Source organism: Camellia sinensis, chromosome 8, assembly GCF_055761805.1.
Source record: "Camellia sinensis isolate YWXY chromosome 8, ASM5576180v1, whole genome shotgun sequence".
In the NCBI taxonomy this organism is placed as follows: Eukaryota; Viridiplantae; Streptophyta; class Magnoliopsida; order Ericales; family Theaceae; genus Camellia; species Camellia sinensis.
This window is the reverse complement of record NC_138968.1, coordinates 169817712-169833000: the sequence shown is the minus strand read 5'-3', so window position 1 is coordinate 169833000 and position 15289 is coordinate 169817712. Positions and strand designations below refer to the sequence as shown.

The 15289-nt window shown below is 37.1% G+C and overlaps 2 protein-coding genes across 4 annotated transcripts in view; one reads left to right on the top strand and one right to left on the bottom strand.

The window, feature by feature from the left end:
* Positions 1-2491, bottom strand: part of LOC114292413 (glycolate oxidase 1) — a 5245-nt gene extending 2754 nt beyond the window's left edge. The window contains exons 1-4 of one of the 3 annotated variants that reach the window (XM_028236367.2): positions 2135-2491; positions 1140-1317; positions 555-679; positions 40-86 (exon numbers count right to left, since the gene is read on the bottom strand). In XM_028236367.2, coding sequence (XP_028092168.1) covers positions 40-86; positions 555-679; positions 1140-1276 — 309 coding nt within the window. In that variant the 5' untranslated portion in view covers positions 1277-1317; positions 2135-2491. Of the gene's footprint in view, positions 1-39; positions 87-554; positions 680-1139; positions 1318-1942; positions 2055-2134 lie in introns of those variants that run through there. The other 2 variants (XM_028236368.2, XM_082884779.1) reach the window with 2 other exon arrangements.
* A 932-nt stretch (positions 2492-3423) lies between these two features.
* LOC145798281 (uncharacterized) lies at positions 3424-7125 on the top strand. Its single transcript, XM_082885790.1, has 9 exons — positions 3424-3432; positions 3572-3693; positions 4297-4612; positions 4853-5146; positions 5518-5668; positions 5777-5903; positions 6012-6167; positions 6549-6683; positions 6765-7125. Exons 1-9 carry the CDS (start codon positions 3424-3426, stop codon positions 7123-7125), a joined length of 1671 nt encoding a protein of 556 aa, XP_082741916.1.
* Positions 7126-15289: the final 8164 nt, after the last annotated feature.

The following is a 15289-nucleotide window of genomic DNA, read 5'->3' as shown; positions in this document are numbered from 1 at the left end:
TAAGATGAAAATTAATTATATAAAAGGTGAGAAGCTAACCATAATTGTGCCAGCTGCCGATGCGGCTCTAGCTGTTGCATACTCTCCTGCAGGAAAATTAAGACATGTCATTACTAATCAGACTAAAAACCACGTTGTTTTAAATAATAGACATGAATTAAATTTTTTTACTCCAACTCAGTTATTAGCTGCACTAGATCAAAATCAACCATATTGTCAATCAAGTTCTTAACTAGACCCTGGTGCTTCATTTGTGAAAACAAATGCACTCCTGTTCCTATATGTTCTCAAGAACCGAAAGGAGCACTACAAATTTGAAGTAATATGATCAATTAACTGTAATATCATATGTTTAGGGACAACTTTGCTTGTAAGCATTGATGGAAACAAAATACATAATGATTGAATACTTAGATCAACAAAAATTCTGGCATATCATTGATACCCAAATTAATCAGTCATTTATTAATCAATGAGATTAAGAGGTTCTACTTCAACTATAAAAAATAATAATAATAATAAAAAATAAACCAGAGACCCAAAAAATTGTTTACCTTCAGGATGAGCCATTTTCTGCATGGCGGTTGGGGCAATCATGATAGGCATTGAGATCTTGAAGCCCAAGACAGTGGTGGTCATGTCTATCTTGCTCACGTCAATAAGAATACGGGGTCGAAACCTGGATAATGCATTGCATTGAAACAGTCTACTTCAGATGACATGTACATTTGTACCAAAAAGAAATTCATATATGTAGAAGGTGTCAAATACCAAAAAGAAATTCATATATGTAGAAGAATTGTCCAATTCCTATGACAGGTCCACAAAGCACGGACACCACTCCGAAGGGCATGTGCTGGATACGTCTCAGACACTTTGGAGGAATTGGATATGCTGGGTATATGTTGGGACACACGGTGTCCTTTTTTTCTTTTCTTTTTTTTTTTCTCACCGGAATAACATACCCAACATTGATGAATTTGATAAGAATAAATATATAATATTAAAAAATGTGACATAATATATATAATTATAGTCGTGCCATTCATTTTTTGAAAATTTTCGTGTCCATGTCGTGTACTGGTCTGTTCTTCTCAGGTCAGGGTTATGGAAATTTTGAAGCAAGATAGGAATCTTACAGAATTCTTGAGAAAGCATTCCGGTTCTCCTGCAAAGTCCACTGGTCCTCCGCCCCTGATGCATAATAGTCAAACACCATCTTTGGCAACTTTTGCTTGGCAATGGGCTCATACTCCATGACATTGGTTATCTCCATAGTTACTGTTGATGCTTTGTGCTATAAATCCCTCAGAAAATCTTGATTTAACATGACAATTTATGGATATCAGATTGTCATATAAAGTCATTCAACAAGAATTACTAAAATATTCTACAGCTCTCAAATTCAGAATCAATTCTATAAAATAATAAGATCTTACTGAGGCACCCATGAAGAGAAATTAGATCATATGGCAGGTAAATCATTATGATATGATCAGATTAATAAAAATAGAAGCATAGGTCGAGGTTCTGATACTCATACAAGTGCAACATGGAAAATCCATTGTCTCATATCGTTTTCATGTTCTCGGAAACAAAAACAATAGAAAGTTCAAAAACATCCATCGTTTCGTATTGTTTTCATTTTTATGCAAAAACTTTTTTCAAGAATTTGAAAACAAAACTGTTTTTATGTAAGAACAGTTTCCAGAAACAATTCATCAAACAATTTGTGTGCTCAATCCGAACTAGATATAAGTTAACATTGGGAATGAGCTGCAAAAATAAACGATCCAAGGCAAGCCCAATAAAACCTCAAAAAAAAAAAAAAAACTGTATAGGACACATACATGTTTCATCATATAAAATAGTCTTTAGATTTTGAAAAACTATTCATAGCCTGCAGGAAAGTATATGCAAAATTGAACTACATATGCCTTACCTGAATGAATAGTGTCTCAACTATTATTGATCATGGAAGATAAGTAAAGATTGAATTTCAGTTGAACACTAATTAGCATCAGACCCATTGAATAATGAAATATACATTCATATTGAGAATGGTAGTTCTGTAACATGTACAAGTATAGAACAAAAAGAAAGGAGGCAGAGTAAAGTATAGAGAGAGGCAAACCTTAGGACTATTGAGAAGAGTGCATGCAAAAAGAGGCAAGTGGAGGAGGATTAATGTTTATAGAGAGAGAGAGAAATGGATGAAGTATATAAGAGGAGGGAAGGATGAAGACAAAATTGGGAGGAGAGAGAAACAGAGTTTGGAGGTGGGGAGGAGGCATTCCATCCAAACCACATCCAATCAGAGAGGGCAACTGGGTGACTCTCCTCCACATGACTCTTTGTGTGTTTCTCAGACTCTGCCTTCATTATCATCATCCCTGACCAAAATTTCAAAAATATATATACAATCTGCAAATTTTATCCCCAAATTATATATATAGTTAATGTAATATGAGGTTACATTCAAAGTAAATGTAATTCATAAGAATTTAAGTTTTTCAATTTTTATCTTTTTTTTTTTGGCAGAAGTGTATGGTAATAAGTGACCTCACAGTAATCATAAAAATGATTTGTAAGGCAATTCAACAGTTAATAGTGATAATTATATTGTATTTTCTCTATTTTTTTTCTTGATGTGTCTCATATTCTTTATCAGTCATCTCTTTAATAGAAGTTTTGTTTGGATTGTTTTTTGTGAAGACAGAAGCAAGTATGAGAATACTTTTAGATAACCCAAAAAACAAAAAAAAGACTAGCTTCTTTTTTTTATTATTATTATAAATATTTATTCTGTCTTTTTTTAAGTTATTGGATAAAATGATAGGTTAGTATAATTTCAAAAGCCACGTGAAATGTTTTTGTAGCTTGTAATTAGTCCAAATTTTTAGATGTGTCATAAAATTAAGAATAAGGGTTGGTTTGATTTTGATTTTTTAAAAATATTTTTTAAGGATAGTATTGTTCTTCTAAATAAATTAAAAAAAAGAGATGATTTTTTTGGAATTTTTATTGATAAATCCATCTTAGAGTTGTTATAACCCATTAAATCCACAAAGGAATATTATAACTTGATTAGTCCCATGTACTTTTATTTTTATTCCATAAAGTCCATTTTTCTAATTTTATATTTTTACCTGGACTATTATACCCTTATATATATATCATGTGTTAATACATAACACGTTCCCTGTGATTTCGTGAATTCAGTTTTGACAGTTTCTATCATTCTAATTCAAATGGATACCCGTTTCTATCTTGCATGCTCGTTCTGAGGCTTTGATGTGCTAGGGTTTCATTGTTGCTGTTGTAGTCTGGTTCGGTGATTTTCAAGTGAAGACGACGAATTTGAAGGTGTTCGGTTCTCAGATTTTCAATTGTTTTCGAGTTTCTAGACGATTGTAGGATTGCATGATTAAGGTTAGTATTATTTTGGTTATGAATACATGTTCACTTTGTGTTTTGATTTGTATGATGGATCAGATGCTCTGTTTTTTTAATGATATGGATCGGATGCTCTGTTTTTTCAATTATATGCATCATACGTGATATAATTCAGAGTATATGGATCAATGTGAATGTTTACATCGTGGTCCTGTGGAGGGGAGGTCATCAGATTAGTGATGAATGTGGATCTTCTATAATTCAGAGTATGTGGAACAATGTGAATGTTTACATCGTGTTAGTGTTATGTAAAGAATGTGGATGTTTGCATTTTACTTTGATGTTTGCTTAATGAGGCTCTGTGTAACTGATATAATTCAGAGTATATGGATCAATGTGAATGTTTATATCATGCTCCTGTGGAGGGGAGGTCATCAGATTAGTGATGAATGTGGATCGTCTATAATTCAGAGTATGTGGAACAATGTGAATGTTTACATCGTGTTAGTATTACGTGAAGAATGCGGATGTTTGCATTTTACTTTGATATTTGCTTAATGAGGCTCTGTATGGGTGATATAATTCAGAGTATATATGTCAATGTAAATGTTTACATCGTGTTAATATTATGTGAAGAATGTGGATGTTCTCACTTTACTTTGATGTTTGCTTAATGAGGCTCTGTGTGGGTGATATAATTCAAAGGATATGTATCAATGTGAATATTCACATCTTGTTAATATGAATTGTGGATTTAACACTTGAACTGTACACGTAGTCATCTAATTTTTGCACAATGTGAATTTTCATATTGGTTTGGATTATTGTTGATTGTTGTATTGTTGTGTTTTTACAGGAGATGGATACCTTTATGATGTTGGTGTGTACATATGGTTGCAGTACAACTGTAATAAATGTTGCCCGCGCATTATGTTATTCGCGTTTGGTAGACTGTTTGTGTGAAAAATGTGGGGAGTTGTCTACTGGTTCTATTTCATTGTTCTGTCGGTTACCTGGGATTAATAGGTATGATTTGGACAATGAGGAAGAATTTCAGAACATGTTACTGCTTGCTAAATCAATGGGGGTACAACATGTAGAAGTTGTGGTTGAGTTGAAAATTGATATTGGTCAGTCAAGTAGCTCGGGATCGCTGAGTGTGGGGGTTGAGGAAGATATTGATGTACTACAGAGATTTTGCCACCATAAGGAGAAGGTGTTATTGTCAGCCCCTTGGGCAAATGGTATTACGCATGTAGGACAACGGTTTGTTGGAGATGCACAAGAATTTGGTGATGGTTTATGTAAGTATGCCATCCAATGTGGGTTTCAGTTTACGTATGTTAAGAATGAGACAACAAGAGTTACTGCTGTGTGTGCGATGAGTGAGGAGAGAGGCTGCTTGTGGGCTATACATTGTAGAGAACAATGAGCAAATGATTTTTTCTACATCAAGAGGTTTAGTGATGTGCATAGTTGTGGTACAGATGTCCGAACATCGAAGAATTCGCGAGTTAGTTCGGATTTGGTGTCGAGTACCATATCTGAAATTGTGAGGGACAAGCCGTTGACTCGGCTGTGTGAGGTGGTGACTATTTTGAAGAGGGATTATGGGCTAGATGTGAGTTACCATGTCGTATGGTTGGATGTGGAGAAAGCAAAGACTGGTATTCATGGAGATCACTCATTATCATTTGACCAGTTGCGGTGGTATTCGGATGCTGTGATGCAGTACAATCCAGGGAGTTATGTCAATATTGACTATGATACAAGTAGTCAACAGTTTTGTCGTTTCTTTGTGTCATTCGTTGCGTGTATTTCTGGGTTCAATTCATGTCGGCCTTTATTATTCCTGGATGGAACATTCCTCAAAGGAAAGTACAAAGGTCAGCTACTTGCGACAACGGCGAAAAATGGAAACAATGGTTAGTATTTTTTTTAGCTGTCTATTCATGTCAATATTCACTCTGAGTAGCATAGTCTGGACAAATGAGTGATTGAGAAATTATAAGTAATGTGAACATTTAGTATGCACTGATGTGAATGTTCACATCTATGTCTGCTAATGACAGTAATGTGAACATTCACATTATTATACACTGATGTGAATGTTCACATCAGTGTATACTAATGTCAGTTGATCCATTAATGAACAGTACTGTGAATGTTCACATTATCAATGACTTAACAATCAACAATGAATTATTAATGGTCGTTAATGTGAATGTTCACATCGTTGATGTTTACGAACCCGAATCCAAAAATAACAATAGTAATAGGGCAATGTAGATATAAACATTCACATGACCTATTTCGTTTATACTGTTTTCTATTCACTTTGGAATATTGTGAACAGTTGTGTATTGGTGTTGTGTTGTAGGTATGTTTCTTGTTGCATTTGCGATTGTTGATTCAACCGCCAATTGGTCGTGGTTCTTGCATGAACTTGGAAAGGTTGTTGATGGTAAATGCCAGATTACTTTTATTTCGGATCGTAATCTTAGTCTGTTAGAAGCTATGCCAAAGGTGTTCCCATCGGCTCATCACGGTTATTGCTTACAACACTTGAAGAGCAATTTAAGAGACCGGATGAAAGGAATTGATAATGGATTCAGGGATCACCTAGTAAGTAGTTTGGGTGACTATGCTTACGAGCCAACTGTGGTAGGGTTCCATGAAAAGCTTGCAAAATTAAAAGAGGAGGATAAACAACGAGCTCATAATTTTTTCAAGGACTTGGCACCTGAGCACTGGGCAAATTCATACTTCAGGTAATAATAGTTTCCTAAGGTGTTCCATTTGTCAAGTTTAAAATGGTAGCGATGTGAATTTTCAGTTTAGAATGATAACAATCTTCCAATTGTGTTTCATGTTCAATGAAAATGATGTGAATGTTCACATCTGCTAAAGATGACTGATGTGAATGTTCACATCTGTTAATTTGTCAAACAGTCATGCAATGTATTACAGATTTGAATGTTGATACCTGTCATATTTTGTTGTTGTTAACATTCACATATGTCTATCATTTAAGTTGACAACATAATAAGCATATAATGTTCACTGCGAATGATGTTAATGTTCACATCTGTCAACGTGAATGTTCAGACCTGTTAAATTCCGTATTGTACAATGTTTGTGATATTGTGCAGGAGCATGCGTTATGGAAAGATGACATCCAATACGGCGGAGTCATTTAATAACTGGATTAAAGAAACACGTAATCTTCTTATTATTCAAATGGTGGACACAATTCGTACTCAGTTGATGCGGCAAATGTCTGCACGGCATGACCAAGCAAACAAATGGAATGAGCTTATTTGTCCTACATTCGAAACAAGGCTTATGGATTCGTTCAATGACAGCAGGTCTTGGCAAGTTAGCAAAGCCAATGAGAATGTGTTTGAAGTTTATTCGATACCATCTGTTACAGTTGATGTTGCGAGGCGTACATGTTCTTACTTCAAATGGCAAATCAATGGATTCCCATGTGACCATGCTGTTATTATTATTCAGAAGAGTCACTACGATCTTAATGATTGTGTGGAACATTACTTTCATGTAGAGACATATCGTGTAGCCTATTCGGGTGCCATATTCCCTATACCATCGGTGGAGAAGCCGCCTTTTGATCCCACAGACTTCACTATATACCCGCCAACTGTGAAAAGACCACCCGGAAGGCTGAAAAAGAATAGGATCCCATCAAGGGGTGAGAAACTGAAGTAAATAAGGTGCGGGAGATGTGATAAGTTGGGGAGCCATAATCGGAAATCATGCACGGAGCCGATATAGGATATACATTTTTCATTTCAACATTGTGTTTTACATTGGATTCTTATATTCATTTTTGAAATAAGAATGTGTTGTGTTGGCAAACATTGTGTTGCAATAACATTACGTTGCGTTGGCAAACATAATAATGCATTAGTATTTGATTTGTGTTTTATTTTTAATTTTTTAAGGTATCAATCTGACATTTATGTTGTTGTGTTTTGGATGAATGCATGATGTTAACATTCACACTCGTGTAATATAATCACATTATGTGAATAATTGCACATGGGTTGAACTTTTAAACATTTCTGTGGTGTGAATGTTCACATTCTTGTTACTGTTAACAACATCAAAGTAGATGACAAGAATGTTTACATCAATATAACCATTCACATCATCAACTCATAAGATGTGAATATTCATGACATTGTTGCTGCCATTCAAATAATCAGAATTTATGATGTGAATATTCACATCATCAAATTATTAGATGTGAATATTGGCTTTTGTTAAGAAATATCATATTCACACTTGTCATATCGTGTTACATGAACACTTTAAGCAATATTCACATCCATGTAGTATGGTTTAAAACATAAGAAAGTGTATGATCATTCTGTGATGTGAACATTCACATCATGTCATGTGTCAAAAAAAAAAAACAATCTCAATGTGCATAACCAACGCAAAATAGGCCTTAAAATGCATATACATATATTGACTGAAAAATATCCGTACAAGCAGTGATATAGACTTGATTTACAATTAAGCTAGTCTGCTCCAATATGTAAAATCTATTGATACTAAATTGTCTTAAATGTGGATAACAGATTTGGGTAACAGTGATAGGTGGACACCCCCCACCTATAGGTTTTCACATTGCACTGTCTTTCTGTGGTTCAGAAAAAGGTGTACTAATGAGTCTCTTATTTGACACCATTCAAAGCGATCTAGGCTGGCAACAATGTCTTCACGATATACATGCGCCCTCATGATGTAACAAACTATAGGCCCGCAATCCACCCTGAAAATGCAAACTTCTTGTTAGATTTTGAAATTTAGGTGGGTAATGGTTGTGGAACATGTGTACAAATCGATTTTAGGCTTATGAATCTGATACTTGCTGAGGACAGATGTCTACTGATATGATTGGTTGCGAAGTATTTTGGCTTGATAATTTGGTCCATAATGGTGATGATGGTCCGATGTTGTGCACCAAAGCCTTGATGTAGTCCCTCTGCCAACAATGAAATTTCATATTAGGCACCAACCAACATAGTGCATACGTCCAAGTTCAAATATTACACATCATGACAAGTATTATATGTGTCAGTCACTTACCACTATTTGTGTTTTGTTAATATGTGGGTCATGTAGGCCTTCTCTTGGGCGCAACGAGTTATAATTCCTCCATACATTCTCTTTCACGTCGTACACAACAATTGTCCAGTGGAAGTTGTCGTGTATTGGGAAGATTAAGAATCTCTAGCCTTGATACTCCTTGATGTGTACATCAATCAGTTTATTCTCTTGTGGGGGGGTACTCTTGCATGATTTTCTGCACACAAAGGGCATACAATGATGTACCAAGTATTTATATCAATGTTCGATGTGAATGATGTGAATGTTCACATCTGCTAATGGTGAGTGATGTGAATGATGTGAATGTTCACATCTGTTAATGTGAGTGATGTGAATAATGTGAATGTTCACATCTATTAATAATGAGTGATGTGAATGATGTGAATGTTCACATCTATTAATAATGAGTGATGTGAATGATGTGAATGTTTACATCTATTAATTTGTGAAACAGTCATGCAATGTATTACAGATGTAAATGTTCACACCTGTCATATTATGTTGTTATTAACATTCACATCTGTGTATCATTTAAGTTAACAACATAATAAGCATATAATGTTCACTGCGAATGATGTTAATGTTCACATCTATCAATGTGAATGTTCAGATCTGTCATTTTATGTTGTTGTTAACATTCACATATGCTTATCATTTAAGTTAACAATATAAGCATATAATGCTGAGATGAACATTGACATCTATTGAAACATAAACAAACCAAACGTTTAGTGGTTACCAAACATGTGCTTGTAAAGATGCATGCTGAATCCTCCAAACTTGGGTTTACTAGCCCTTGTAGTTCAAGTAGAATTTCATCATATGCATCTATCACCTGCAGAAACAGAAGGGTGGTAGTAAATTATTTGCAGTGTCTTTACAGTGTGTGTGTGTGTGTGTGTATGTGTGTGTGTGTGTGTTTTGTACACATTTACAATTGCCATACGTTGTTGGTTATTGATTCTTCCTTGATGATGTGTATGATGTCATCAAAATACACATCTTTAGTCTTTGAGTCCCCTCGCCACACTAGCAACCTATGCATTGTGATTACAGGAAACGTTAATGTCAACATTGCACATTTATGAAATGATCTAATATATTAAGTATGTATGTGAACTAAACATGAGTAAAAAAAAAAAATTCAGTTGGGGATATGTAAGATCACTTACTCATCACCGCCGTTCTTGTCCAAATTTTGGACCTTCTGCTTGTTGAGTTTGCTCATGTTGGCCCAAACCTTCAGTTTGTTGTTCAAGGTTAACTTCTTGTACTTTGTTGGGTGTTTTTTTTGTGGATGCTTGTCTAAATCTTGTGCAATTTGGACTGCATGAGATTGCTCTTCGGCTCCCTCTTTCCCTTTCTTTTGACTAGGCAAATTGGGGTATTCAAACTCATCCAACCGGTGCTCTTTCCTTACCTTCTGCTTGATGCGCTTTACCCCCTGCTTGATGCGCTTTACCCTCGATGGTGGGCTGATAATGTGTTCCAATGCTGCAGTGGGATGCTTCTTAAGGCTGTCATGAGCCTTTTGTGCTTCAACTTGAGTGATAATGTGGACGGGCTGATCGTCAAAAAGGTCTTGAAGAATTGTTTTTTCACATTCCAAGTTGATGACCAACTTTGTCAGCCGCTGAATTTCTGTATCTTTCCACTCCATGCAATTCTTGATGTCCATGTCCATATTGGATAGGCCCGATTGGTCAAATAGTTTGGCTTCAAAGGCAGCAATCACCATTGCCCTCAACTCCCATGATTCTTCCAACTATTTGTATTTTGCTTCCCATTATCGTACAAGACCCCAAGCTTTTTGGTTTTCTTTTATAAGTACATCCACAATGTCCGGCTCAGTTGGTTGTGCTATGATGATACCTCTCTCAGCATTGGGGGTGTTAAAGTTGGGGTTGGTGTCATGTCCAACATCATTTAGGTCCATTGCATCGACAGAAAATCCATCCATGTCGTCACTGCATTGACTGTCTTTGCTTTCATCATCATTGCTTTCATCTTTCTTGGCTGGTGCACTTGACAAAACCTCAGGTTTGGGCTCCACATTCAAATTTGTATGATGGTACATCTTCACTTCAGTTGGGGATGCCATTAGCTCACCGCCATATACCTGCAGTTGGAGACATTATGTTAGTTAGATAGTTCCTTGTCTCACTATGTCAATGGGCACAATATTTTTTGTTGTACTTCTATCTCATTTAAACCAAACTTAGCCAAAGATATGGACTTCATGTTGGTATGTAAGGCTGTGAGGTACCACTTTACACATCGCGGAATGGCATTGGGGTTGCGGGGTTGTAAGATTGTTGTATGCTCACACAACCAGTACTGAAACAAATAACAAATATCAGTAATGTGAATGTTCACATCAATTAACACTGATGTGAATGTTTACACCAGTGGCCAGTAATGTGAATGTTCACATCAATTAACATTGATGTGAATGTTTACACCAGTGGCCAATAATGTGAATGTTTACATCAATTAACACTGATGTGAATGTTTACACCAGTGGCTAATAATGTGTGTTTATACATTACTGAACAGGAATGTGAATGTTCACATTATTGATGTCAACTTCCACACCATTGCATAGTAATGTAAATGTTCACATCAGTAATGTGAATGTTCCAAATTTGTTTTGGTGCTACCATCACATCAATCTACACTGATGTGAATGTTTACACCAGTGTCTATTAATGTGTGTTTGTACATTACTGAACAGTAATGTGAATGTTTACATCACTGATGTCAACTTCCACACCATTGCTTAGTAATGTGAACATTCACATCAGTAATGTGAATGTTCCACATTTGTTTTGGTGCTAACATCACATCAATCTACACTGATGTGAATGTTTACACCAGCGTCTACTAATGTGTGTTTGTGCATTACTGAACAGTAATGTGAATGTTTACATCACTAATGTGAACTTCCACACCATTGCCCAGCAATGTGAACATTCACATCAGAGTGGACAGACTCCGTAAATGTCACGACCCAAACCCGACCCTATGGGTTTAGCATCGTAACCGGCCAGTAATCCGAGATTACCAAAGGCCTGCAGAACAGTAGTACAGTAAAACAGAGTACAGGGCCTGGCGGAAGCCAATACAGTAAATGAATAATGTCCATTGAGCTGTGTCAGTCTGTATGCCAAAAAGATTTTTCATGCATTCACATATACAAACCACATATACAAACAGCACAGCCTATACAAAATTTACAGTCACACAGTACAGGGACCTAATCCCTTGATAACAGTACAGTAAACATTCAGTTAACATTCAGTTAACATTCAGTCTATACAGAACAGTAGACGGTACAGAAGGGGGGGAAAAACAAGACACCCCAAAGCCATAGCATGGCAACTCGGAACCTCGCAGTGAGGCACAAAGGCTGACTTGACAAAACTGGAGTCTAACCCACGCTCCTAGCTCCGATCTGGTGGCTGAGCACCTACATATATATATAAACAGTGAGTTAAAGCCCAGTGAATAACATAATGCGTAAAGGGGTTATGAATGAAATGTCCTTACAGTAATGAAAACAGTCCATTAAATCAGTATTTCAGTCAGAACAGTTATTCAATCATATGTGGTACATCCATTAGCATAGCAGTAAACAGTAGGTCTTAAAGACCGAACAGTATTGATGGCCATCAGTCAGTAAACAGTAGTGGTTCGAACAAGGGAACCGACAGAGATTTCTGTCACAGTAACAGTAAACAGTAGGTGCTAAGGATGCCACAATACAGTTAAGAATATAGGACATACATTCATTCAGTTAACAGTAATCAGTTCAGAAAACAGTACAGTTCAGTTGTTCAGAAGGTAATCATTTGTGAACATATCTTTACACAATCGTTACTCACAGAGTTTGGGCTACAGTATGCTAGAGCGTGTCTCCCCAGTCGCCAGCCCTACACAGTTAACAGATTGAACACACACTAAGCTACACAGTTGGGAAAGATTAACAACTTAATCCCTAATGCCTCAGCGTGTTCTACATCTATATCCTCAACAAGATGTCTTAAACTAGGCCTAAGAACGCCTAGAATGGGATGATGATGCAAAGATGCACATTTAAAACATTTTCAGAAAAACAGAGTCCCGCTCGAGCGCAAGTTTCCCCGCTCGAGCGGTCATGAAACAAAGGTACACGCTCGAGCGTAAACTTTCCCGCTCGAGCGTACTGTAAAAGTACTGGATGGGTGAAATCTCCGCTTGACGCCCGTTCGAGCTTGAGACATGACTCCGCTCGAGCGCTCGATCCTCCGCTCGAGCGGACTGTAAAGCAGTGCAGAAAGATGCTGGATGCTCGGATTTCACGCTCGAGCGGAACTTACCCCGCTCGAGCGGAAGTGCGAAATCTGGAAAACCCAGATTGCACCTCCAAGCTCAAACTCAAGTTTAAATGCATCAAAACCGATCCTCTTGGGCTGAATTTCCAGAAAACACTTGCAAACATGTAGAATATCATAGTTCAAAGCTCAATTTGAGAAGTCAAAGCCCAAGGGTGTTTAATTCAAACCCAATTTCAAACCAATTTCAAGAACATTATGAACATGCATGATCTTAAATCATTTTCAAAGCTTTAATGCTGTCTTAAAAGAGCTCAAACCTTCAAAAACAAGATGAACTCATAGAGTATGACCAAAAGATGGACATGCATGTGAGGTATTATGAACTACAACCTCAAAACTTCAATATATGTACATGCATGCAACAATTAAGCTTCAATTCAACAACAATGAACCAATTCATGACTTAGTTCTACAATGAAGCATGAATCATGCAAGAACAACTCAAGGACACCATTAAGATGATGAATGATCTACCTTAGGTGTAGAATTAGAAGTGAGGGAGCTCAAATAGGCAGATACACTTCAGTTTCAAGCAATTCTTCAAGTTGACTAAGCCAAACCCCCAAGAACAATTCTATTCTCTCCCTCTCTCCCTCACTCAAGGTCAACAAGAACAAGAAGAAGGCTGAGGAAAATGTTTTTGGCTCAAGTATAGTGAGCTCAAGGTGTAGAGGTAGTGGCCCACTCAAGGGCAAAACGGTAATTAAGTCCAACTCTTTAATTAGCTTGTTTTAATCTAATTTAATCATACCTAATCAGTTTTCAGGTAAATACACCATAAACTCACATTAATTATGACGATCATAAAACATTAATCGGTTCCGGATTCGGCCGCCGATAAGGCCTTCAATAAGCAGTTTAAGTATATAAGCATGAACAGATAATCATACAGCCAAACAGATAGAATGCAATTTAACTAACATATACTCAATCAATTCGGTTTCCAATTTCAGTCAGTCAGTTCAGTACTTTTAATCAGTTCAATCATCAGTCATAATCAATTCAGTTTAATGGTAATCGATGGTTATCGGTAATCAATCAGTCATTAATCGGTAAACAGTATGAGGGTTGTTACAGTCTCTCCTCCTTATAAAGAGTTTAGTCCTCTAAACTCGAGTTACCTTCATTCTGGAAGAAAACAGGGTTCAGTGGAAATAGTTCAGGATATCTTTTAGCCATGTCATCTTCCCTTTCCCAAGTGGCATACATGCCACCATGGTTCTGCTAGTCGACTTTCACTAGCGGGATCTCTTTGTTCCTCAATTTCTTGATCCGTCTGTTTACAATCTGTATAGGCCGTTCCTCGTAAGTGTAGTCATCACTCAACACTACGTGGGTAGGCTCTATCACATGGAAGGGATCCCGGAGATAATCTCTTAACATCGAAATGTGGAAAACATTATGCATATACTCCATTTCAGGAGGGAGCGCGACTTGATACGCAACCGGATTGATTTTCTCAATAATCTCATATGGTCCGACGTATCTCGGTGCTAACTTGCCTTTGACTCTAAAACGAGTCTGGCCTTTCATCGGTGTCACTTTTACAAATACGTGATCACCCACTTCATACTCTCTGTCTCGTCTTCTGACGTCAGCATAACTCTTCTGTCTGCTCTGTGCAGTTTTCAATCTTTGTTGTATCAGTTTTACTTTCTCAGTTGTTTCATAAACAATCTCGGGCCCAAGCAAAGGCCCATCTCCAACTTCTGCCCAGCAAATCGGAGATCTACATTTTCTGCCATACAATGCCTCGAAAGGCGCCATACCAATACTCGAATGGTAGCTGTTGTTGTAGGCGAATTCAACTAATGGCAGATGACTTTCCCAGTCTCCCTGAAAATCAAGGACACACATTCTCAGTAAATCCTCCAGAGTTTGGATGGTCCTTTCTGACTGTCCATCTGTCTGAGGATGATAGGCACTACTCAGCCTCAGTTCGGTACCCAGTGCAGTCTGTAGGCTTTGCCAAAACCTCGATGTAAACTTCGAATCCCTGTCAGAAACAATAGACACAGGCACTCCATGCAGTCTCATAATTTCATCAATATAGATAACAGCCAATTTGTCCGCATTATAAATTGTTTTGACAGGTAAGAAGTGAGCAGATTTGGTTAGTCTATCAACAATAACCCAAATTGAATCCATACCTTTTCTGGAGCGAGGTAACCCAACGATGAAATCCATCGTGATATGCTCCCATTTCCACTCTGGTATGGGTAAGGGTTGCAATAGTCCGGCAGGTCGTTGATGTTCAGCTTTGACCTGTTGGCAATGAAGACATTTGGATACAAAATCGGCGATTTCTTTCTTCATTCCTGGCCACCAGAAATTCTGTTTCAGGTCTTGATACATTTTCGTATTCCCCGGGTGGATAG

Bases quoted from the DNA above. Each gene is read 5' to 3' on its own strand.
- LOC145798281 (XM_082885790.1), top strand. The intron at 4,613-4,852 runs GTGTTATTGTCA...TTCTACATCAAG, and splicing joins TTTGCCACCATAAGGAGAAG to AGGTTTAGTGATGTGCATAG. The intron at 5,904-6,011 runs GTTAGAAGCTAT...TAATGGATTCAG, and splicing joins TCGGATCGTAATCTTAGTCT to GGATCACCTAGTAAGTAGTT.